The 26,089-nt window shown below is 33.8% G+C and overlaps 2 protein-coding genes across 2 annotated transcripts; both read right to left on the bottom strand.

Annotated features, from left to right (window-relative positions):
- Positions 1–8: 8 nt before the first annotated feature.
- LOC123711644 (chitin synthase chs-2-like) lies at positions 9–18,701 on the bottom strand. The gene is made up of 24 exons (XM_045664298.1): positions 18,588–18,701; positions 16,686–16,794; positions 16,042–16,286; positions 15,511–15,677; positions 14,881–15,214; positions 14,551–14,750; positions 13,823–14,135; positions 13,245–13,465; positions 12,355–12,437; positions 11,373–11,524; positions 10,596–10,858; positions 9,366–9,576; positions 8,679–8,879; positions 8,183–8,409; positions 6,896–7,063; positions 6,134–6,439; positions 5,712–5,941; positions 5,187–5,310; positions 4,446–4,598; positions 4,042–4,218; positions 2,088–2,255; positions 1,395–1,626; positions 847–1,010; positions 9–170 (listed from the first exon to the last, which is right to left on the bottom strand). The coding sequence occupies exons 2-24, from the start codon at positions 16,781–16,783 to the stop codon at positions 42–44; spliced, it is 4,566 nt and encodes a 1,521-aa protein (XP_045520254.1). The 5' UTR covers positions 16,784–16,794; positions 18,588–18,701; the 3' UTR covers positions 9–41.
- A 431-nt stretch (positions 18,702–19,132) lies between these two features.
- LOC123712517 (MPN domain-containing protein CG4751) lies at positions 19,133–24,777 on the bottom strand. The gene is made up of 7 exons (XM_045665644.1): positions 24,300–24,777; positions 23,910–24,026; positions 23,204–23,438; positions 22,903–22,996; positions 22,449–22,618; positions 21,692–21,940; positions 19,133–20,862 (listed from the first exon to the last, which is right to left on the bottom strand). The coding sequence occupies exons 1-7, from the start codon at positions 24,513–24,515 to the stop codon at positions 19,295–19,297; spliced, it is 2,649 nt and encodes an 882-aa protein (XP_045521600.1). The 5' UTR covers positions 24,516–24,777; the 3' UTR covers positions 19,133–19,294.
- Between the last annotated feature and the right edge of the window lie 1,312 nt (positions 24,778–26,089).

The raw sequence follows: 26,089 nt of genomic DNA, 5'->3' as shown, positions 1-26,089 counted from the left end.
AATGCTAAGCCAAAATATTTATTAAAAACATAATTATAAAATCACATGTAACTTTCTCGGTCCCTAAACCGAACAGTACTACGTCGTGGTGGCGGAGAGTGTTCCTCGTCGCTGTCCATCGCGGGTTCATAGCCTTTGTTCATGTAAGACGTCCTACCGACTGATCCGAGCTAGACAAAACAAATATTTATGTTAATACACGTACATACTTTGTGAAATACCGACATCGAATTAATTTACTTAATAAGTATCTGGAATTAATTTCCATAATAAAGTGCTGATAATGACGTGATGTCAACGCGAGATTATTTTTTTATTCAATTTTAAAAACCCTCAAGGATGTTTAGAATTCGATGCTTATTGGTAACGAAATATCGGAACGTCCACGCAGAGTACTATTGACACCTTTCGCTTTGTTATTACTATTATACTTTATTCATAAGCAAGTTACTGATTAGCCGCCGAATCCTTCCACCATTAGGTGTATATGATCGTTTCGCCGACATGATACAGCATGCTAATATACGATATTTTGCTTTACAGTGCAAGCCAGTATTAAATGCACAGAAAAGCAGTCGTTGCTTAGCCCAGAGCTAGAGACAAAATCACTGTTCACAGGCGTGACACACGTCTACCAATGGTCACGTGACAAATATGGTCAGCCTTAGGTTCGAACCTACGGCGTCAAGTTTGAGAGTTGCATAATAACAATTAAAATTGAAATCGTCTAAATAATTATAAGTTGACTTTACTTTGTTGGTTATTTGTTTCATTTTTAAAAATTTCACTGTTTAAGTATTCTGAATATTATTGTTACGAACAAAAGTAATAAATTATTACACTTACATCAACAAGCGGTTCATCATAAAGGTATCCAGAAGTAGAATCCCGCTGGAGTTGAGACCGCCGTCGGTCAGCGAGTACCGAGTCTCGCCGTGTCATGAGCGCGCGTAAAGTTGCTCGGCGTGTCGCCACATCACCGCCCAGGGATGGAAGTCGAGTCAGAGTATCTGTTAATATATTTTGCTATATGAAATGTTTATCTTTTAATATTATTATTAGCAAAGATTCGTCAATTTTAACGAATTAATAAAATATTACTTATCCATAAATAACATTGCTTTTTTTTAACCTAAAACGTCCAGCCGTGCGAAATCGGGACAGGTAACTAATATTTATTGTAATAAATTTTATTGAATCAATATTATTTACAATGAGCCTGCTAACTGATAATTTACATTTGTTTTAAACAATTGAGTTGTTCCGAACAAATTCGACTAAACGTCCTTCAAGAAAAGAGTACCAATTCGTAAAAGGCAACGGCCTCTCGTGCCTTAAGCATTGAGAGTGACCATTGGCTATAAAAATAATAGACAATATATTTTATATCTTACTGTTGTCACTGTTTTGAAGTATAGTAAGGCGACGTTTAAAATTGGCATCCAAATTGACAACGCTGTGTTTATTATCCCTGGCTTTTTCGAGGTTGTGTAAAGTCTTTCTTCGGGATACAGTGGACACATCCACACCTCGTTTTTCTAAATCATCGACGTTTAATTTTTGCAGGTCCTTGGCTATTTCGACAGCACGTTTCTCGAAAAGGGCATCGCCCGTCATTTCGTGGGGCTAAAATTATATTTTTAATATACAATATTTCGTATAGTAGTAGAATTGATAGTAAAGTTTTGTGTTTTGTTTTAGAACCATAGAAGTCTTGGCAATAAAAGAAATTTTTAGACGGGTGATAAATTAACAGATTAGACGAAATCATAAAAGAATAAATAACTTTTGTTCAAATATTGACCGTTTTTTTTTAATTACAAAAGAAATTAAAGATTCCACCGAGCATTACCAATTACAGAAATCTTGTGGCTATAAACTAATGATAACCGCAACATTTCAGTATCTTTTTATCTCGATATGTTAATTGTCAATGACATGAAGTTAAGTTCCAGAAAATTTAATTTCAATATATTGTATAAACATGTTTTGCTTTATACGGCTGATCGAAGACCGAGAACTAAGCTATTTCATACACACCATTATGACTTTTTTAAACTATAGTATTAGTAAAAAATTTATAATACCTTTTTGGTGAAGTACCAGTTTAGTTGCGCCGTAGACAGCAAATGAGTAAGAGTCCCCATGCGATGGAACAACATGCCAATAAATTGAATTACCATCACCAGACCGAAGAAAATAATGAAAACGGATCCAATAGGCTCTAACATAAGGAATTCGCGGTCGATTTGCACCTAAAATACGCGTACTTAGATAAAAAAATATTCGGCCAACATGTGCATTAATTTTGAGCTCTTTTCCTACAAAAATTACATCTGCAAATTTTACTCGTACGTGACGAGTCTTATACCGAATTCACAAGATTAATGTTAATGTTTATAAATGAATGTTCATAATATTAAAAAATAATATTGAAGTGATGAGTTGTTTCTTGTTTATAATGTACATCAGTTCCAGTTTTTGGTCTTATGGCATAAAATGTAACATTAATCAACGCATTGCTTTATGCTATCTAAATAATATAAGGCGCTATTTCCTTCTAGACTCGTCAGCGTAAAGCCGCCACTATTAGCGAGTACTATTCATTAGAAGTTTGAATTGTAAGGGAATTTTGTAAAGCGTATTACAATGCATAATAATTTAAAGTTAAATTAACTAACATAATAACCGTTCTGAAATATTAGGTCCTTACATATGAAATTGGCGTATTTCGTACTGGCCACTTTAATCACGATGTTCTCCTCTTTGGTAAGGAATTCCAAATTCAAATTTGTACAGCTATTTACTCATGTATTTGTGCTTCGATGACCGTTATTCATTTGTTTTTTTCTGTTTGCGTCACTCATTTTACAAAATGGAAAACTTAAAGTATCGCATTATTTACGAGTACGAGTTCCGCCGTAGCACTATTGCCGGAAACGACTCGAAGGGTGAATGATGTGTATGGCGGTCATATTGCAAAAGAAAACACAGTTCGTTTTTGGTTCCAACGTTTTCGTTCTGGAAATTTCGACCTGCAGAACAAGCCCCGTGGACGGCCTGAGACCCAAGTTGATAATGAAGTATTGAAGGCTATTTTGGAAGCGTATCCATCGCAAACCATGTCCGAGTTAGCTGCAGGCTGCGGTGTTAGTGATAAAACTGTTTTAATTCACTTGAAGCAAATTGGGAAGTTTAAAAAGCTTGAAAGGTACCTCACGAATTGACTGAAGCAAACCGGCAAACGCGCGTCGACTGCTGCGTTACATTAATGTACCGGCACAATAATAAAGGTATTTTAAACCGAATCATTACCTGTGATGAAAAATGGATTCTTTACGATAATCGGAAGCGCTCAGCGCAATGGTTGGATCCTGGCCAGCTAGCCAAATCCTGCCCCAAGCGAAAATTAACACCAAAAAAGTTTTTAGCGTTAACTTGTAAGCGTTTGGTGGACTAGTGCCGGTATTGTTCATTATTATTTTCTCAAATCTGGCCAGACTATTACGGCTGATGTCTATTTCCAGCAATTGCAAACCATGATGGAAAAGCTAGGGGCTAAACAACCTAGGCTGGTCAATCGCTCCACGCCACTGCTACTTCACGACAACGCCAGACCACACACTGCACAACAGACGGCTACCAAATTAGAAGAGCTTCAATTGTCTAAGACATCCTCCGTACTTCCCGGACCTTGCTCCAACAGATTGGAAAACTTCTTGCAAGGGAAAAAAATTAACTCTGATGGGGCAGTCCAAATCGCCTTCACAGATTTTATTGATTCCCGTCCGACTGGTTTTTTTAGTATAGGGATCAATGAACTACCTATGAGATGGCAAAAGTGCATAGAAAACAATGGTTCATACTTTGATTAATTAAATATATTATATTTAAAGATATTCGACTTTTTGTTCCTCCCATACAAAACGCCAATTTCATATGAATATAACCTAATATAACTATTATTGTTGAGGACTCAAAATCTTGCATACACGAGATCGAGCTTGTTGTCAAAAAATTCCTGATATAGAAAAATCTTACCAAATTATTATCCTTATTATATTCAATCTTTATCTTCTGTCCAAAAGGCCATTTGATATGCAATTCGTTTTGATTGAGTTGCAGTATGAATACTACTACAACGAACAGCGCGTTCAGCATCAAAAAGGCAAACACCATGTTGTCACGCAAGTTCTTCAATTCAGTTTTGATTCTGTCCTAAATAAAAACATCTATATATACAAAACTAATCAATCAAACATTTGATTGTTTGTTTGCATTAAATAATCTTCAAACCTCCAGTAGGTTGATATCAATTTGATTTCTTTCATCATTAGAATCCTACATTGCTTAAGACACAAACCGAAGTCTACATCGTTCGAGTCATGATTAGGGCTACAGTCGCAAAATATGGGCCTCTTTCTGCAAATTTATTAATAGATTACCTGTTCTGCTTTGTTCTCATCAATAGGCCTTAAGTAGGCGTCAATTAAATCCTTCCAAAATTCGGTTTCAGCCGTCGTTAGAAAATCAACTTCTCCTTTTTGCAAATTCGGGTCTTCTATCCAATATGGGTTTATTAGATCATCTCGCTCCTCCTATAATAAATCATTCATTACGGTATTTTTAACCTTCAACATACTAATAGCGTTAACTGAAGATAATTTGAAAGCATCAAATTTAAAGTAATAATTTATCGCTTAAACGAAAACATCAATGAAACGCGAATTTACTAAAAAAAAAGTACAAGATATATCGACCATGTTTATAGAATATGCAAAATAGACTTGTACATGGCTGTTTTTTTTTATAGAAAATGAAAATTGAAACAAATGTGACGGAAAACACATTTCAAAATTTACAACAATAATTAGAGCGATTAATGCCGAAGGTAAAACTATATAATTCTTGATGATTGTACATTAATTGACTTGAATATGAGCCGTTGAAGAGGAAGAAAAAGTCTGCCGCGTATGGACGCGGACTGTTTATATTGATAAACAGCTTTTACTCAAAAACTAGTGAATAGATTTCTATAATTTACACCAATAGATAGAGTGCCGAAGCCGAAGGTAAAACTATAGAATTCTTGTACAATAATTGTACATTAATTCACTGAAATTGATTACAAGTCTGTTCACTTGATGACTTACATTAAAATAATGTAATAAATGAATTTGACATACCCGTGGTATTTCAACGGAGTCTTCACTGTCTTCATATTCGGGTAACATTGATAGTGTGTCATTACGTATACCCATTGATGAACGGCGACGAGCTCGGGGCTCAGGTATTTCTTGTGGGGCGCCTCTGCAATACATACATAAATACATATTAACTTATAAATATTTTTATATGGTTCATTGAAATGTAAATTGTAACTATATAGATGCTTTCAGTGGGGAACATAAATATAATGTGTTAAAAAATATTTTTTTGTGTATTTACGAAAAACTTATACGTGTTCTCGAATAATCTACCTCAATTAAGAAATCAATCGTAAAAGTTAAAATACATGTCTATATCAGATATAGTATATTATATATAAAAAAATACTGATTTATAAATAAACTGGACTTTTCTATAAGTTTTAAAAAGTATCTCGAATTATACTTACATATGAAATTTTACACGTGCTTGAAAGCTAAATAGAACATCATACTCAATATCATGTACCTAATAAAAAATAACCATTTCGTTAAAAAACTTACAAATTATCAAGTCTTTTCTCAATCTTTTCCAGCGCGCTAGAGATCTTTAGTAGATGCAAATCTTCCTGGTATTCCTTGGGGTTCGTACAACACAGGCAACGGAAGAGTCCAGAAATGCTAAACTCTATAGAACCACTCGTTTCTTCAGATTTACCGAACCAGCTCATTTTACTCTGGGTGTCCATTTTCTTATTTGCCTCTTCGCTTGCCTTCTTCTCTAATTCCAAGTCCTAAATGAAAAATATCATAAGTCTATTTTCTGTAGTCTCCGTATTGTATACGAGATTCTGTGTTCAATTTCCAACGACACACAAAGTTATTTTAAGTTTACAGAGACTCGCATACTAGTCTCAATAAGGTTGGAAATGTTTGTCTGTCAGACAAATCTTGTGTCTATAATGTATTAACAATAACAAACTTGCCTTCAAAGTCTTCTTAACCGCAACTTCTCTTGTACCCCAAGATACGTTATTAAGGTTACATAGTGAGTATATTATAAGCAACATGTACATGCTTGGAATAGTTATGTAGTAGATGCCGATGTACAGTAAACAGGAAATTTCTTGTGGATGTAACGCACCCGTTACGAAAAACAGCCCGAATGTTGCCACAAAGAATATACTGGTGGGTGCGAGCCACCCATCCTCGACTATTTGTAACGCTATCCCGACTATCACAAACATCATTACCATAGCGTATAAACATGTTATTATGTTTGCGAATTGAATCTGGAAAAAAAATAGTTTTGTAGTATTGTCTTTGGTTAACATAGCTTTTACACATTGAAAGAAAACAATTTTTTTACCGGATTTAAGCTATTTGTATTATTATTATTTACATAATTTTACATTTAATTTTTTCCGACGTTTCGCGTGCTTTACAACTTAGTTAGTTAGTTTATAATACAAATAGCTTAAATCCGGTAAAAAAATGTTTTCTTTCAATTAGTTTTGTGTAAAAAAGAAAAAGAAACGAAAGTGCGAAGACCCCGTAACAATGAATCAGACTACAACGGTGTTATATTTATTTAATATTATAGACTACAACATTTACCACGAGTCATTTACTTTTATCTGACATTAAATCAAATGCATAAAATCTATTTAACATTTCACAGACTACATTTTTTTTGTTTGGATACGCGGTTTTTACTAATAGTCTAATGAAAATAAATAATCACTTACTTGTACTTTAGAATCGCAGGTCATACAAATAATGATGAACGCGAAAACAGGTACTGCATTTAGAATCAACGCATTTATATTACTAAGTCCAGTGATGGCATTTATGGCTCCAATCATCATCAGAAATATGGTTCCAGGACCCAAAACTGTACCGGCCATTAACATTATCTGAAACATCATTACATTATTACTTTAGAAATTGGTTGGTTAGTGGTTACTAATAAGTAACAATATTTTTTTTAATCACTGAGAACCGATATTTAGGTGATTTGTATAGGAACTATTGTACTTGTAATAAAAATAATATTCTCATTATCTGTATTTTACTTTTTGAATTAATCTAGGTTTAAATTATCACTATTTTATCTTATTTTATTTTTACCGTTTATAGAGAAAAATAAGCCTAATTAGATACAATTTATTTACTGATATTTTTTTTAGCAAGTAGGTGTACAGATGACTATGCCTTTCAAACCGATAATATTTTTTTTACCGCAGCGAAACCCTGAGTCTATTATTTGGAACTCATTCACAACAGCGACGAATACTAAGAAAAAAATTATATCGGTCAAGATGAAAATAATTACGACGCAATCAAACTGAAGAGAACGAATCTCTAAAAAACAAACTCATTGATTTTGAGCAATTTATTATTTCTCCAATTTCTATGTAAATCATATTTTGCTGCTATAAATATTAAATTTGTTGATGAACTTCATATTAAGTAATTTGTTAAGATATTGATAAATGTATTTTTTAAATTATAATAATATTTTCAAATCAAAAAACATAAATCTGATAAGATAAAAAGGATTAAATGTATGATTTAAATCTAGATTAATCCAAGATTATATGGGTCAAATAATTAATGTTATCATTAAAGTGTTATAAAAAAATTATTTGTTATTTAAAATATAATATTAATTGCAGACAAAGTAATCAAATTAGGTGTTAAAACTGTGCCGAATTCTTAAGTCAAAATATAAAGCGATTTCTATATAGCCAAAACTGCAGAAATGCAGCGAGAAATCACGCAATCTTTTTGTACATTTTTGAGCTTTGCAAATGAAAAGAAAACCGAAAAATTTCCAGATAAATACAGACCAGCACGTTGAATTGGCATTTCTTTATATTTTGTTGATGAGCGAATAATAAACTAAAATATTTTCTAAAAACTTTTCAAGAAATTTTAGTTCAGTAAATCGTACCAAAATTTATAAACATTAGCATAGCTATTATTTTTAGGGATACTATTTCATTAAAAACTTTTCGTGTTACAATTTTTACCTGATAGGCAATATATAGCATTGATATGTTGTCATTGGCCTTAACAGTGTGTTTGGCATCGGTCAACAGATCCAAAATATTGGCCATAGTAGATGGAACCCAACGTCTCCGTTGGTTAAAGAACTCGTCGAATCTTTCAGGACAGTGAGTGTACGCATCGGATGCCGCGGAATATTCCACACGGTAGCCCCGTTGAAGGAGTAAGGTACACAGCCATCGATCTTCACCTGTAATTATTTGTGTCTTATGCTAATTACAGCAAAATATTTACAGGTGTTAATTCCATGTTTTTAAAGTTAAGCATTTCAATTAAAAACTGGATTATTCTATTGATATTTGTCTTTTATGAGAAAGTGTAAAACCAAAGAAAACAGGTTACCCCTTACGCATATTTTTATCTACACCAGGGAAAACGTCTTGAGCAAACGAAACGCTAAAATCTACCTGTCTAAGGTTAACAAGATTTATGTCTTATAAAATGTTGATATAACCATACCCTGATCGTATTGAACGTAATGTCGAGCTTCACTAGCAGTGAGAGTGTATTTCTTCATAATATTATCGTCCATCAAAGCCTTTCCTCGGAACAGTGAAAAGCAGCCAGGACTACAGAGAACACACCCAATCATATGTTCAGTGGCCTTTTGAAGCCAGTGACCAATCGCGTACTCAAATATTTGGTACCAAGCCATGAAACCTGAAAATATTTTTTATTTATTTTAGTATAGTCTGTATGTCTGTCACTGTCGAAGTAGAAGGTGATTCATGATAATTGCGATGGTATGCTTGCGGTTTGTAGAATTGAAATGTGTTTCTTAGTAAATAAGGGATTTGATAATTGGTTAATAAGCTTTAATTGTCGTTTCAGTTTTCGGCTACGCATTTCTTTATTGGATAATTTCCAATTCCTTTTCTTTCCATTTCCAATTGTCAATTAAATGATTTTATATTTTTTGTAACCTTTTTAAAATATCGGCGTGGTTTTAAGTTGTATGTTAAATATAAAGCTTCATATTTGCTACAAATTGCATATTTTTTTAATTAGCTGTTGCATGCATGCATTGTCGAAAGAGTGTTTGTTAAAAAAAGTTTGAGTGTGTGAAATGTTGACAACTCTTCTCAGAAGATTTCGGTTTGAGTACCTTTATAAACCAAGCCTTAAGTTTCTTTTTAGTATGCTTACCGGATCCAACAGGATGGATACGTCCACAGGCAGCTCCTAAATTCTTATCTTTCTTCATCAAATCGATAAGCAAAGTCAACGCACTAGGTTTAAAATCAATGTCACCATCTAACGCTAGCAGGTAACTGTTTTCTGCTATCACTTCCTTACGGTCCACTGAGAGTGGTAGGTCCATCAAACGGTGGCCCAGCAAATAGTACATGTACATAACCTGAAAATTATAAATTTAAAGTCATCACTCATACTGCTACTTATAATTCACAATACATTATGGGGCAGAACTCTTGACTAAACAAAACACATGCGCCAGTACTCTCTAACTTTCATATGCAATTTGGAATTATATACAGCGTCTTTGTACCCAATTTCGGTGTCATATCTGTAGTGCTGTCAGAACCTTAGCATTGCATGGTACAAACACTCAATATATTAATTGCTACCGCTATTGAATGTTACGGACTATCTCTTCTCGTTTAGTTGTCCAATCAAAAAAAACCTTCACAAGAGCCTTTTTTTGGGGAATTATCTGATCTTCTATTAAAATTAAAGCCAGCACCCAAGAAACTAAATCATCATTGGTATTACCAATGAGATTATTAATTCAATAAAATAAAATAATTAACTTAATTCAGATTTATTTTCGCATTTCCTTAATTCATAGTTTAAGACTATTTTTAGACTTAATATTAGAATCGTTATCAGTATGAGACAATTTACTACGATATCAGATAATAAAGCTAAGAACGCACTAGGCCAATGGCAATATAAACGATAAGGTTAAGGTGAACGCATTAACTATTGCCTAATCAATGCGGAATATGCCTTTGTCTATACTACGAATTAGATAGGATAGGATAAGGATGCAAAGATAATATTAGCAGCACAAGCGAACCGCAAGCATAAGTTGACTCTATAAATGAACGTAGATATTTCATACGCAAATGAAAAGAGTTTTTGCATTCGTTCTGCGCCCTTGATTTAAGAACTGGCAATAAATGTAAAAGCTTTATTCTTTTATTGACGTTAAAATGATATGAAATTTGACGTAAGACCTACTTATCTGTTCCGCCATCTATACTACTTGATATTCATTGTAAAACTATTAAGCCCGCAATAAAAAAATTAAAATAATATTTTTCGATTTTCAATGTGCCTTAGTTCGCTATTTGAGCCTACCTTATATATTAATTCTAATAGAGTATAAATCACTCTCGAAGCTAAGCTATGTACCTGAGACCATCTCTTCTTATGCCTAATTTTCGATTTATCCTTCAAGTGGCAAATCATTTTATTCTTCCCAGGCAGTGTCCAGACTAACCTTCCACCGTACGGTGTCGGGAATTTCTTCGGTGGCCGAAGCCTTATATTCGTCAAATGCACTTCTGAGGCCGACTCATCTATTGTTTCAACTAGGGTTTTCACGAATCGATTTACTTGTGAATCTTCAGCACTGTGATCTGACACTTCGAATGCATCGTCCAAGTAAATGTGGGCTGGAATAAAGAAAATATATTTTTAACCTACGCTGTACCGTAAGTTTACTACTAGGACCTTCTTTAAGTCGTTCGCTGTTTTATTTGAACTGTAATATGAAAAAGTTTATAACTGTTTCACATGCGTTATATGTAAGTTCATATATATTAAAAAGATATATTAGAATAATATTCATATGTATGTGATCTTAACGTTATTTAGATTTTTTTAAGTTAATAATAATGTATAATAGCTTCAATAGTCACTATCTCTATACTAGTCATTAAAACATACTTTGAGAAAAATTCTTCCAATATTCAACCGCCGTGAGATCATACATTCGTATCCTGGCTGTGAACCTTAAATAAACCTCCCCCATATCGATAAAATTAAGGATAGTCTACATGTATTAGAAAATAATATCGACAGGTGTGATGCTTCAACACTTTGCAAACCTGTTGCCTTATAGTCTCCACCAGAAATGGAATCATTATAAAATAATATTGTTTTTCTATAATTCTGGCTCTAACTTACTTTCAAGCTCATAATAATCAGGATCGATAATACCAAGATATTTTTGGGCAACCCTACGTGCACTTTGATCTTCGTCCAATCGAAGTATGGATTTAAGAAAGCCCAACATCTCTTCCCTTGTTTCGTGCCACATAGTTGCGCATATGTACACTCTAGAAAAATAAACTATTCAGTGTCGTTAATCAATAATCAGAAATCCGTTAAAAATCTAAAATCTACGCTGGTGTCACATATCTAATTCATCCAATAATGGCCGTTTGATACAACAGTCAACATAACTCATCAAATCGTAAATTTGTTACATTATTCAATAGAGGTACAGTTGACGTTATATAAATTTCAAATTGCCAAGGTGGTTAGATTCTAGAACGAAAGATGAAAATATTCTACGTAGTGATTGGTCAAATCCAATACGCGTTGTCAGGCATGACATAAACGTCCTGCCATTACGTCTTATCGTTCGTCCGTCTTTTGTTTTATATACCCCGTACCCATATATAGTCATTGTATTTTGTTGTTGTGTGATTTATTTATTTGTTTCCCAGTTGACTTTGAAATATTTGAACCAGAAGGAAAAAATGCGTCGAAGCACTAAGATTTTTTTCTGTTATGGAAATTGATTAAATGAATTCAGCTTTAATGAGAATTTTAAAAAAATTAAGGGCGCTACAACCTGTTTAGGACTGGGCCTCAGATTCTGTATCTGTTTCATGATCATTTGTTAATCGAATATGCCAGTAGGTGATCAGCCTTCTGTGCCTGACGCACGCCGTCGACTTTTTGGGTCTAAGACAAGCCGGTTTCCTCACGATGTTTTCCTTCACCGTTCGAGCTAATTTTAAATGCGCACATAGAAAGAAAATCCATTAGTGCACAGTTGGGGATCGAACCTACGTCCTCAGGGATGAGAGTCGCATGCTGAAGCCACTAGGCCAACACTGCTCAATTAATGCTTTAATTAGAATTAGATCATAGAATCTACCTTGTAACGTTATCTGAAGGTTTAACATCTCGAGGTTCAACAGAACTTGTAACCGAGGTGTCATCTTTCATGTCTAGTATATCCTGAAAAATAAGTATTTATCTAACATTATTATACATTAATAAATAAAATAATCCTGAATAAGAATGTTTTCCGATTTCCCTAGTTTATAGAAATTAAGTAAATGAACATGTATTTCCTTTATGTAAGCAATGTAATGTATACACTAGATAGCAATTAACGCATTTAAGCGTACGTGTTCGCCAAAGTACATTGCGGGCTTAAACTAAATATTAATATTTTAAAAAATATGTTTTTGAGGAGGAATACACATTTTCTCATATTTCGGAATCAGTTATAGAATACAATGTATTGATTAAATTATTTTTACAATATTTTATCTATTGTGAATCTTATCACAATCGCCTTCACTTATCGTCAGTGTCATCTACTTAACGGTTCAAGATCAGTTAGTTGCTGATAAATGTTTAATACAAATTACGACTTATTTAAGTACATAGAAAAAAGCAATTGATATCATTTTTTATATTAAAATTAAGTACGGTTGACAGACAGATTATGCACACAGTGAATAATTGCAAACCCAGAACATCTGATACGGATATCGAACTGACGCTGATTGAAATATAAAGACAATAATAAACGAAATTGTAATGATTGCCTTTATTTTTCTTAACGAATTGAGAAGTTTTAATGGTTTTATTGAAGTCATTCCATAGCCAAATTCATATTAAGTTTTATGACGAATACCCATACATTAAAGATATGCGAAACAGAAGGTTTTCATTTAAAACAACAAGACAGCGTTATTTGGAACATCTTACATTTGATGGTCTTTTATTTATTTGTTTTTGATGAATAATACTTACTTCTACTGGTATATCGGCATCATCATCCCTCGTTCTATTCATGAGCATCGACTGATCGATCAATAATCCGGAATACCAGGGCTTCGCAAATAGTTTGTCGGTAGCGGCAAGACGCTCGCAACGAGGCGTCCATGTATGTATGGTGATCCAAGCTTGAGATGCGAGCCATACTAACCAAATCCAAGTCATTTCACGACCAATGTAGTGTTGTAAGAAGTATACTGAAAATAGTTTATAAATTGAAAATAATAAATAAAGAAATGTTTGTGTTTTGATTTAGTTGTGGCGTTTAAAAAGTAAATACGATTTGAATGATAATAGTGAGTAAAAGAAATTGCGGTGTTAAACGGCTTGCCTTAGACCCAAAAAGTCGACGGCACAGAAGGCTGATAACCTACTTGGTCTATTCGATTAACAAATGATCATGAAACAGATACAGAAATCTGAGGCCATTGATTTATTTTTTTATAGAATATTGTTAAGTTTTCTTTAAAATTACTTACGGTAAAAATAAGTGAAGACAACTAATAAATATTTATTCATATACATGAAATGAACAGCTCGTTCTATAAACATACCTGGAGGAATAGTAAAGCTCAAGTAATCTGGTATCGTTCCATGATACGCACACGGATTAGCATTCCGCATACCACAAACATATATGAGTATATTAACCAGCACTGGTCCAACCAGACTCAGAGAGAACGTAAAACTGAACTGTTGAATAAGGATTTTGCAGGCAAATTTGCAGCAGGCAAAACAGACATACGCCGCCCCAATTTGTATGACTGCGACCCATAATGATGACACCGCATTTGCAGGCAGCCTAAAGCTGCCCTCAATTATCGTGTGGTCTAGGTCAACCACGTTATTTTGTAGTATCGCTTGTATCTGTAACATTTTTAATCAGATTGTGAGGTTGAAAGATATTTTCAAAGATATTTGATGGTAAGTGGAAAATAAAATTGTTTTACAGTTACAAAAGAAACAGAGCACAACTGGCCCGAGGAAGCGCCAAAACAATATTTGAAAATAATATTTAACATTAAAGCTTCAAACTAAACAATTCATACTCACACGATACACGTTCAGAACACCTATAAATGAAATTAAAAAGGGAAAATACTAATAAGAGACAATACTCAATATTTTGCTTGCAGAATAAACTACACTACACACTTTTTAAAGTTTTGATTAAGCGTATATATGTTTAATATATAATGTAATTACAATAATTATGTTTATGCAATTGAGATCCTAATGAATCCTTCGACCATTTTTTACGACAATCATAGATTAATAGTACCTCATGCACGTAGTACTCTCGCTGTCCGAAAGCCTCAGCAGCCCATGAAAAGAATTTCGTCGAATCATCACCTTGCAACTCCATAGATACCATTATACATATCATAAATACTATGATTTTCCAAATAGACAACACTCTATGCGTGTAGTATCGGGTCTTTTTAAGTTCATCGCGTATATCACAGAGGTATAAAAAGAATACTGGAATTTAAAGAAATCCATAGTTATATCTAGAAAATTATCTATGATGAAATCAAGTAGTGATTAGCAAGGATGCGGATATATGGATATCTTAATATAATTTATTTTAGCATTTTATTGTATTGCTTACCCGAAGATTGTCTATCAATATGGCCGATAAAATTTTCCCACCAGGTTAATGATATGCAAGTGGTAGCCATAGGAATCGTCCACAATGCCGAAGTACCATCCAACAAAGGCCAAACAACAAACGCTGTAACTTGAGCAGACACCGACAAAATATCCAGAAGAAGAATTAAGTAATATTTAGAATTTGTTGTATCTCTGGTAAAAATATTCAAGATTCCTGGTACTACGCATAAGGCGTTCATTAACATCGCTCCTTTCACCACATCTAGTTCTGGTAATATGATGAGGATTAGCGTTGCTACGCCTATTGTATGTAATGTTTCTATAAGAAAAGCCTAAAAATAAATTAAGCGTTAAATCGCTGGTAAATTGATAAATCAGAAGTTTCAATTATAACTAGATGTGGCCTGCGATCAGCTGTTTTGCAAATCGTTTCTGTATACGAATATCTTTACTAAATTAATAAATACTCAGACTTGCAATGTCTCAAACGTCCTGCTTTACATGGCGACTGAGTGATTCAAACCTGGAAAATTTTGATTGCCCTTTTGTTTGTATTTCGGGTATTAATCAACTACTTTCTGTATTTTTTTCTAATAATTCAAACGCAATTAGATTCTAATGTGTTTACCGTCAAGAATATTCCTGGGCTTGGTTTCTTAGCGGTCTTGAAGAAGCATATACGCAATGATCTCAAAAACATCCCTAACTCCGGAATGGAAAATATAATTACTATCGCCCAAAGCCATGTTATCCGCTCCTTCAATGTGAGAACCGTTATAAACTGTCTATCCAATGCTGAAAATTATATAGCTTTTTTGTATTATGTCATATTGTTAAAGTATATTAAAATTTTGGAATATTATTCTATAAGGATTTCTGCTTTTCAAACGAAATTAAGAAGAATAAATACAATTTCAAAGCTTCTAGTTACCCGCGCGATTAATTCGCGTAAAAAAAGGGAAGGGTGATTAATAATATTTAAGCAAGGGGGCGACTTCCTTTATAGTATATAACGATTATTACACATATATAACCTTCCTCTATTATCTCTGTATATTGTTGAGAAAGGATTAAATCTGTTGGGAACTTTAAAGAAAAAAGACTTTGTGGACCTACGGAGGCATAGAGAATAATAGAATCAATAATTGAAAATACCTACCTAGTGCGCTATTACAATGTGGAATTTGACGACCTTTTTTTAATTGTGAACTCATAAAAAGCATTGTTCCCTTGGCTAAAACAGCTGAACCTAAAACTGCTGAAAATACCGTAATATATGCAATGAATTTCAGAAATTTCACGCTGGAGTCCACCCATTCTGTCGATGCCATAGACCCAGACTCCTTTTTGACAGGAACATCTCGGAATAGATTCCATCCTTTCGTTTCTTGAGTAGTCCGTTCACTAAAAGTAAGATATTAGAGTAATGTAGTAATATATCGAGTATCAATTAAAGTCACAGAACGTAAATTTCTTAAAACTATTTCCACAGACCATTAAAAACAAGGCCATTGTCTGAAAAACCAAACTAAGTTAGACTCCCTTTTCTCCGCCCCTGTTGCATTCATAAAAAAATTATTTCCTAACGTTCGCGATTAATTTGATTCCCTGAAAATGTATTTAGTATGACAATATGTGGGTAGATACAAAATCCTGGAAGTAGATCGTATCAACGTCTGAGGCTAAGTTCCATAAAGAACGACTATAGATGTGTATATGTAAATCATTTTATATCTATCTATAAGTAGATATTATTTGTAGTCCAAACGCAACTAAGAATAAAATTTTAAACATTAAACGTACTCTAATTCGTCATTGTCATCATAAAGATGGTGAAACTCCGAGTCTGAAATGTCGCTGTCATCTGGGATACCCTTGTATTCTGACTTTCTGGCCGCCATCACCTATTTGTCTGCAAAGATTTATAAAGAAAAATGACTTTATCATTTTCGCGCATAACGAAATAAATATTTTTTCATGTGTTCATAAGTTCCTGTGATTTGTGCATTAAGTCGATAACCAGAACTAACTTATCACTACATACTTGTTTTATCAGAACATAATTAATTTCAAGATAGTACCCATAACACGGATCTGTTTAATAACAATGGTACAACACAAAGGAAACTGAAGTTCATATTTATTCTATTTTGTAAATATTATTGTTAGTTAGTATCGTTTGATATATTCATATTATACCTATTTATAATGCCTTTACGAGTATATACCTAGTCTAGCCATAAATACTGAAACAAAGTAAAAAAAACTTATATTGCACATAACATCTATTACTTTTACAGTGTATTAGTTTAATACATAAATATAAAACAAATTAAAATATAAAAAGATTATTCGAAGCGGTATCCATTGGCTGCAAGAGTCATTTAAACATTGAGGCCAGATATCAATAGTAGCACGCAATCTGTCCATGGGAAAATTCTTCACTGCCAATCGTACGGATTATGTTGGGGACTCCAAATAACCATGGCGTTTAGAGCAAGCCGTAGTCTCTAAAACTGACCATAAATCATAATCTAGTGGATTAAGGTCGGGAATAGAAGACGGCCAGTCTTCAGATCTGATGAAGTCCGAAACGTTCGTTTTCAACCAAGAGTGAATAGGCCGAGTTTTAGGACCCGGCGCCGAGTCTTGCTGGAAGGTCCAATCTTGGTTATTCAACATGGTATTGTTAAGGGGCTACACTACCTTCTCAAGAATTGTATCTTGATACAATTGTGCCGATGTTTTGATACCTCTTTCAAAGTATGGCTCGGTCACCCCTTCATAGCTTACACTGCAACGAACCATCACTGAAGTAGGATAGTCCCCACATTGCACTCTGTCGACTAATTGGGAAGCTTTCTTAGAGCTTTGAGCATAAATACGGTCATTTTGTTTTCGATTGTAAAAAATTCTCATCCGTAAACAAATATTTTCTGTGACCTGCCTTAGCGTTGTTTACATTTTCCGCCCTATTATTTTTTAAATTATCAGTTAAGAAAGGACCAGTACGTCCTAAGTCATCTTTAACATGGTGCTAGGTGCTTTCTTCATCTCCCGAGATAAAATCTTTTGCTTTCGGACAGGATTTCTTCGTCTTCTTTGCCTTGCTGCTTTTCGTACGAACACTACGTGGACGGCCAGATCCTTTTCTGTCACAAACAGAGGAGGTCTCGTTGTACCTATTAATATCCCGGTACACAAACATTTTGCTAATACCAAGCGCATGGAGTTTTAAAAATAGCATTTGGCTCTATACCAATGCCATCAAATCAACGCGGAGAAGACTAGTGCACGCAAAAGGAAAGTGTTAGTAGATGTTGCTATTTTACCCTGGAGTTACCCTAATTATCGCCTTTTACGGAACTTGGCAACTTCAAATATTATGTAATATATTCTACATAAGCGAAGTGTGAATGACTATTATAGGTTTTAAGTATATTTATTTAACAGACCCAATTCATTTTTAATATTTCTTTAAATCTCAACACTATATTTTAATATAAGAAGTTATAAGGGAAAATAATAAATTAAAAATTCTTCAATATAAAAAAGGAGTTTAAGAAAACTCTAAAATATGACTTTTGACATGCGCTAACCAATCAATCCTCTCTATAAATATTTTTACAAAGTCCAGAACCTTTAGTGAAAAAAGTCATAGTCTCATATATACTTTATACAAAAATAAAAATTCACAGAACTTACCTTAAATTTCACAATAAACACATAATAAATTATCACTTAGATATATTATAACTTTTTTATATTAATTTGCAACAGCACTTATGTTCAAGCTAATATTGAAGTCCACGAATGACTAAACTGTCGTATCTAAAGCGTCATTATAATAATTATCATTTGATTATTTATCAGCTATTAAAAGAGATTGTCGTGATTTCTTCCATTTAAAGAAAGCGGCGTTCTAAGATCTTATCGTGTATATAAAAATATTTTAATATACTTATTTACGCAATAATCAGTAATTATTTAAGGTAAAATCTTATTGGTATGTATATTTATACAAATGTTTATATATTTAAATACTAAAATTAAATCATATAGGTGCATAAATATCGCTAATTATGAGGGCATTTTGTGTTGAAGCGCGTATTCGCTCTGTGTATACACGTGAACACTAATATTGATTACTTACGCTATTTAGTTATCATATTAGCACTACATGTATATATACAGAAAAATCTGTATTGTAATAAAATGCTAGTACAATATGCAAAAATAATAGACTTTAGTGCTTTTTAGACATTTATTGTATGCCCATAAAAATATAAATGCACAGGGTACACAATCATAATATACACAGAAGTCACATTGCCTTATAAATTCTTTAATTAAACATAATTACTACTAATAAATACACACAAAGGCGGAAATTCAACATCATTAAACACAATTTAGTTCTGAGATTCATTAGAGTTTCTATTCATACCATAATCTTGGGGCTTACAGAAATCCATTGGATCATTCATTTCAGGGTAATTCCCTAAGGTGTGAGCCATTGACTCAGCAATACTCGATGGAGCCGGATACGGATGCGATGAAGTCGCCATAGATTGTATTTCATCTTCAGAATGTTTTCGCACTTGGCTGTAATCCGTTGCATAATCTGGTATTGTCGTCTTTTTCGTAAGTTCTAACATTTGATTCAGGTACGAATCACCAAGTCTTGACGTCATACTATAGTCCGACACCTGCGTATCCAAACTCATAGATTTCGGTGCGTCTTTTACAGCTTCGCTTTTCATATCCAAAACACTTTCTTTCGCCTTGCTCGCAGAAAAATCGGGAGGTAAGTAGGCGTCCTTGTTGCCCTTCATCAGGTCGTGGGGGGATTTCATAAGAGAACCCTGATCTATCACTTTTGAAGAAATGGGACTGCTACTAGAGAGCGGCTTCATTAACGACTCCTGCATTTTCAGAAGGGACGGAGATAGGAACATATTATTCGCAGCCAAAGTGGACTTCGACATCGGATCTGGTATTCCCAAAATTCCTGCGCTTGAATATTTGCTCGCCGAGAACAGCGCGTTGGCGATATCGGCCGAGCTCATCATCAAATTTGATGCGACACTCGCGGGTATAGGAGTAGCAGACGTCGTACAACTCGTAGACGTACTGGTCGATGTTTTGTCGTAACCCATTCCAGTGAGACTTTGCAAAGACGCCGCGTAAGACGGAAGTTCCGGCAGCTTACTACTGGAAAGACCGCTGCCCAAACTCGCCCCTAGCCCAGTAGTAAGGCCCAACATGCTATTCGCAGCCGCCAGGCTATCTAAACTAGTGTTTCCTAAAGAGAGCGGAATGTTGGAAGGACCTAACCCTAAAGCCATGTTAGTCAACATATCCAAGCCGTGGTAAGATGGAGGTAACGTGGAGGATTTAGATGATTTAGAAGTAGACAAAACTGGTATGTTTAAAGGAGACTCAAACTTATGCGGCGATAGAGAGCCTATAGCAGAGGAGACGTTTATCGGAGGAACACCGGCCGGTCGACTGACCATTTGTTGCAAAGTGCTGACCGAAGGAAAGTTAGGTATCGATGTCTGACTGGGCTTAGAAGCAGGAATAGGTTGTGGTACAGCTAATAGGGCGTCCAAATCCATCTTGTCGTCATTTTCAGAGGCACATCCCAACTCGTCCCTAATAAAATGCCACAGTAAACCGTCACTTTGTTCCTTGGGGAATTTCGGAGCTAGAGTTGATTTTAACTTATCCAAAAACGAGATGTCGGGTTTGAAGTTATCTTTGAAGTTGATGAAATTTTCGTCTGCGTGTGTAAAATAATATTTAATGCTTTTCTTTATTTGTTCCATTGCGTGGGTGGAGAGGTGTGATTCGTTAATCATGTTATACTGTAGTAATAAAGGACGCGGATACTCTGTCGGCCTTTGTTCTGAAGGCGGCATCACCCAGAAGAATGTTAGTGACGATTCCAATACCGGACTTTCGGGATTATATGGCGCTGAAATAAAATTAATAATGGCTTAAATTACTTATATTTTTGATTCAGTAGGTCAGCCTGACACACTGACTATTTGGGTCTGAGGCACGCGGATTTCCGTCATCGTAGGAACGAGCGTTAAATGCGCACATTAATAAAGTCCATTGGTGCACAGCCAAGGATCGAGCCTACGACCTCGAGTGATGATGATGATGAGTGATTTGGTCATACGATCAAACCACTAGCCCAAACAATCTCGATTTTAAATAATAACCAGAATAAAGTGAATACTGAACATTTTTTGTAATCATACCAAACTTATTTTACATTTTACTTAGATCTGCCATTATTTTGATTAATAAGAAAAGTCATTTGTCAAGCTTGATATTGAACATATATATGAGTGTTCAAGTATTACGTAACTTGTAAAACGTTACGATGCGGGGCGAAGATTGAATTACGCGTTTTTGTTAATATCCTTTTCCACTTTCCAGTACTTTTCACCGCATAATGGTAAGTTTTAGGTATAAAGAGTCACGAAACGTTTTACTATTGGAAATAGAAACGTTTCATGGGGGGGGGGGGTCAAGAATCTACAAAAATTGCGTGACGTAATACTTGAACGATACCTAATATTAAACCTATAATTTTTTACTGAGTTTACTTTAGTTTCAAACGGAAACAACAATTATATGTGCCAGACATATCTCCTTAACTTACAAATATCATGAATGTAAATAATTCTAAATTAATTAATTCCTTTAAACCTAATATAGAGCAAAAAGGTGAACATATAACCCCTTTGTATATAGACACTAATATAATCAAGACACTATAAAAATATACTTACAACATATAACGCCAATACAAGGTGTATAAGATATTTCCGAGGGTCCTCTCATTTTAATTTGATATTCCAGTTGGTTATCACAATCTCTAAGACTTGGCATCGCTGGGTTAGTCGGATGTGAGTGGTACCATCCCAAAAGAGTTAGCCCAAGTTTTTCAATTTCGACTTGGATATCAAACTCGACAAGCACCCGAGGCTGACTGTCACTTTTACTTATCAAGCATGGGAATGTGTGTGTAATTGTAACATCTGTAAAACAAATTAGAAAAATAATACAAAGCACTGAAGGTCTATGTTTAATCCTTAGTCCTTACTAAGGATTGAGCCCTACGCTACCTTTAGTGCAACAGTATTCTTAAGTTAATTTGGTGTATAGAGCTGACCGAAGACTTGCGCTAGTTGTGCCCATAAGAGTTATATATATGTATTTTATTTTGTCATATGTCCTAAGGATCTCAATTAAAAAATTATTTCATTATCAATATGCCTGGGATCATTAATACCTACGAGTATTTTAACCCGGAGTTATAAATTAATAAAAATTTATATAAACCAAACATGTTACACTGTCACAGGTTTTAAGCAACCTGCCATGACTTAGTTGGTAATGCACAGTGGCCCAGAGGGGCCTACAATTCAAAACACCTACTAAATCTCTATGTATAGTATTCTATTCCATTAAAAAAGTTAATTCTAACATTTGGCTTCTACATTTCAACAAACAGCTTACAAATTTAATTATTTATGTACAACTTACGATGATTATTCATATCCCATGTCCCAGCAAGGTACCCATAGACCTCCTCTTTCTTTAAATGGCAATGTATGTCTAGTACAAGACAGGCATTTGAACTGACAGATACCAGAAATGGCTGCACTTTACCAGCAGAAGAGAATGATATTGCTTCAATTAGCATGTTGGCATCACTGAAATTTCAACATGGATATATGTTTAAATACATGTACTCTCGTAGTTCTTATCACCACAAGTGAGCATGTGAATGCATAAAAATATTAGTTCTTATTCTATCAAAAATATTATATTTCATTAGAAATGTTTTAAGTATTCAGCATAAGTATTGTCAATATTCCTTCTCAGTATAGTTTTAATTTAATTACGATATTTATTGATATATAAAATTATTATTTGAAAAATTCAGTTGTTGTTATAAATCTATGCAGATTTTTTAAGGAATATAAAATATACATACTGCTGCATCATTCTGTTAGGGACAGTATTGTGCTTCATGACTACTCTTTGTGGTGGAGGTTCTGGTGGATTCTCAACCTCCATTTCCACTTCCTCTGTAAAATTGTATTTCATACTTATAACAAAACCATAAATATCAACTTATTATACATATAAACATATTAAATAAATATTACATTTTAAGAAATTAGTAAAAATCAGACATTACATATGTTTCATATATGTACTCTGTTCCCAATAATTTTTAAATATAAAATTAAAATACCATTTCTGTATAATGCTTAAGGAATATAAACTCTTACCATCAGTTTGCATGTTTTCTCTTTGCAATTGTTTTTTCCTTAGATATGTAGCTTTAATAGTATCTAATTTCTTTCCTCTATATTTGACAGAAGCCCATCCACACCCTGATCTTTTGTCTGGATTTATTATTCTCTTGCAATGTATGGCCCATGCTGATGGGGAACAAAATATAGTTTCAGTCTCATGAGATTTAATTTTACCATCTGCTTGCAAATCACCAACAAATTTTTGTCCCTGAAATAATATAACATTTGGTATTTAAATTTCATCTAAATCTCTATCCACAAATATTCCAACTTGATTTAATTAAATAGTGGTGGATCTCGATCATAAGGTTAGCCTTTTCAGCAGTGGAATTTGACCGATGGACTTCAAGTCAAAATTATTATGTCCTATAACATACACAAATGAAAATTAATTAATATACACTTTGTTTGTATGTATATAAATGCAGCAATATATATTTTTTTATACAGAGAATATGTCAGCTTTAGTTGGTACCACATTTATATACTGAGAGCAATTAGGGTGGAAAGGAAAAAGGAACTAAATTTATGGATTTACACATCACATAATGAATAAAATCTTAACCATAATTAGATTAGGCTTTGTTCACTTTCTTCCATTTATTTAAATTTATATAAAAAATACTTAATATATTATTAAGTAATTCATGTCATTCAATTTTTTTAACTTGTTACTCACTAGATATTCAATAGTCATTGCCGCTATTCCAGGCTCTAACATTTTTTCTTCTAACAGCATTTGTAGAGTCACACACCTTCCTGGTGTAGATTTGTTACCAGTCTGCGCTTCTGATTCCTAAAAGTTAAAAAACAACACTATTAAGGAGTCACACTTACAGTCAAGTCATATTATTTTCAGACATTCTTTTATCTTCTAAACATTTATCAAAATCAGTTGTTGAGCTGATTAAGCCTGAATGAAACACAACCTCATAGTGCATTACAAATCTATAGTCTATTATAAAGTATATTATAAAGAGTTTGTTTGTTGAGAAAACCAGTTTAGCTTGCAGTTTTATAATGTAATATTTGTTCCCTTTACCATATGTGAATTAAAATACAAACAAACCTCATCAGTAAATTCTTCTCCACTTCCCAAATCATCTTTTTCTTCTTTGTCTTCTTCTCGAGGCTCTGTGTGTGTTGTAACAAGATCTTTTTTCTCTTCTGAATGCCCCTCACTAACATTTCCGGATAAAACCGGTGGTTCGAAAGTTACGTTAGAATAAGTTCCACCTCCGGACATTAAAGCAGCAGCTAAATGCGAAGTCTGTATATCCTCCATCTCGTAGACGTGTGTTAGATGTTTAAACCGCTATCGGCATCGACTGTGTTATGCACATATACTTCTAGGACCGTTACAGAGTTAATAACTTTCTCTGTTCTGAAACATTATCGCTTTTTATGGTTTTTAAATTGCTTTTACTACATATAATAACTACGAATCTAACAGAATCACATTCACAACAGAATAAAGATTTAAATAATGTTATTACTTCTTGACTCTTGTTTAATAATATTTTAGCCATAGATTATAACGTAGTATGTACAGAGTTTATTAGCCTTCTAAAGTGGTCAGACCATTTAGACTTATTTTACCTATATTTTTAATTTATTTTTAGCTGTTAACACAATCTCGTGGCACAAAAATATTTAGCTATATAAAAATCGTTGGACAAACGCCTAAAACTGGTATTTTTTTAAATTATTAGAGTCTATTATCTAATATATATATATAGGTGGCCAAAAAGTCGTGGATCAAACGTAACTAATGGTTAGATCAGCTGTAAAAAATTGTTCTACGACCCTTGCAGAGTTATCATTTATTTTGCGCTTTTAAAAGAAAATTTCCTTTTTAAACTAATTCTTATTAAGCTTAGAAAAAATCTACCCCCGTATGATTTTTATACTGTCCACTAGATTGGTACTGATGAGACATACTTTTTATTGTTGTTTATTGGGTTTATTGAAGATAATATTAAGTTTTACGAAATGAAAATTTCTCAAGTCATAACTTCTTGTTAACTTCGGACCACACTGTTAAAAAAACTCTACCGTAAAGTGTATTACAAGGTTTGGCACGTTTGGCGTTTTTTAATAGGGATTCTAAAAAGGTATGAGACATGGCCATTAGTGGCTCTTATTTCTTTCTAGGATGAAAACACAAAACAACGATTATGAAATAATTGTTAAAATAAGACAAAACATTCTACAATGAATACTCAAAATTCCTGTTTCTGACTATAATACTTAATCTGTACCGTCTAATAAAAACTTCCACGTAGCTTATGGAATGTACGTCTGTTGTTAATAACTTGCACCTTAGCAAATTCGCCCAGGCCATACAATTATTTAAAAAAAATAGCAAATTCGTCATATATTTTGCGCGTTCTTTTGAAGTAATAATAAATTATTTAAGTACGAAATATACTATTAAAGTAAAGGTAGTTATAAATCTGCGTTTACTGCACAAGACGTTGTGCAAAAGAATTGCCATCTAAAGTTCTAATATGTACGGGTACCGGCAAACATCTTGAACAAATGTCCTTGCCTGCGCAGAAGAGATTTTCATTTATCACTGAGAGTGGGGGCGGCGGAAGAGTGACTGTCGATCGCGTGATTGGTTAATGCTTAAGAAGTTTGCCAGTATCTATAACTACTAAACGAATACATCAACCAATATCGTGTATTTCTTTCGATCTCCCTTACCCTCTCTGTCAATCCTTCTCACTATAGCTCTCTCTCACTTCTAGCTACATGGCACTGTGCGTGATGGGATGATGCTCAGCGCCTAAAGAAGTTTCACTTCAAAAGCAAAATAAAATATACAAGAAAGAAAACGTCTTTCACTTCTGATGC

Source organism: Pieris brassicae, chromosome 7, assembly GCF_905147105.1.
Source record: "Pieris brassicae chromosome 7, ilPieBrab1.1, whole genome shotgun sequence".
Taxonomy (NCBI): Eukaryota; Metazoa; Arthropoda; class Insecta; order Lepidoptera; family Pieridae; genus Pieris; species Pieris brassicae.
The sequence above is the reverse complement of the archived record's forward strand: the minus strand, read 5'-3'. Positions and strand labels throughout refer to the sequence as shown.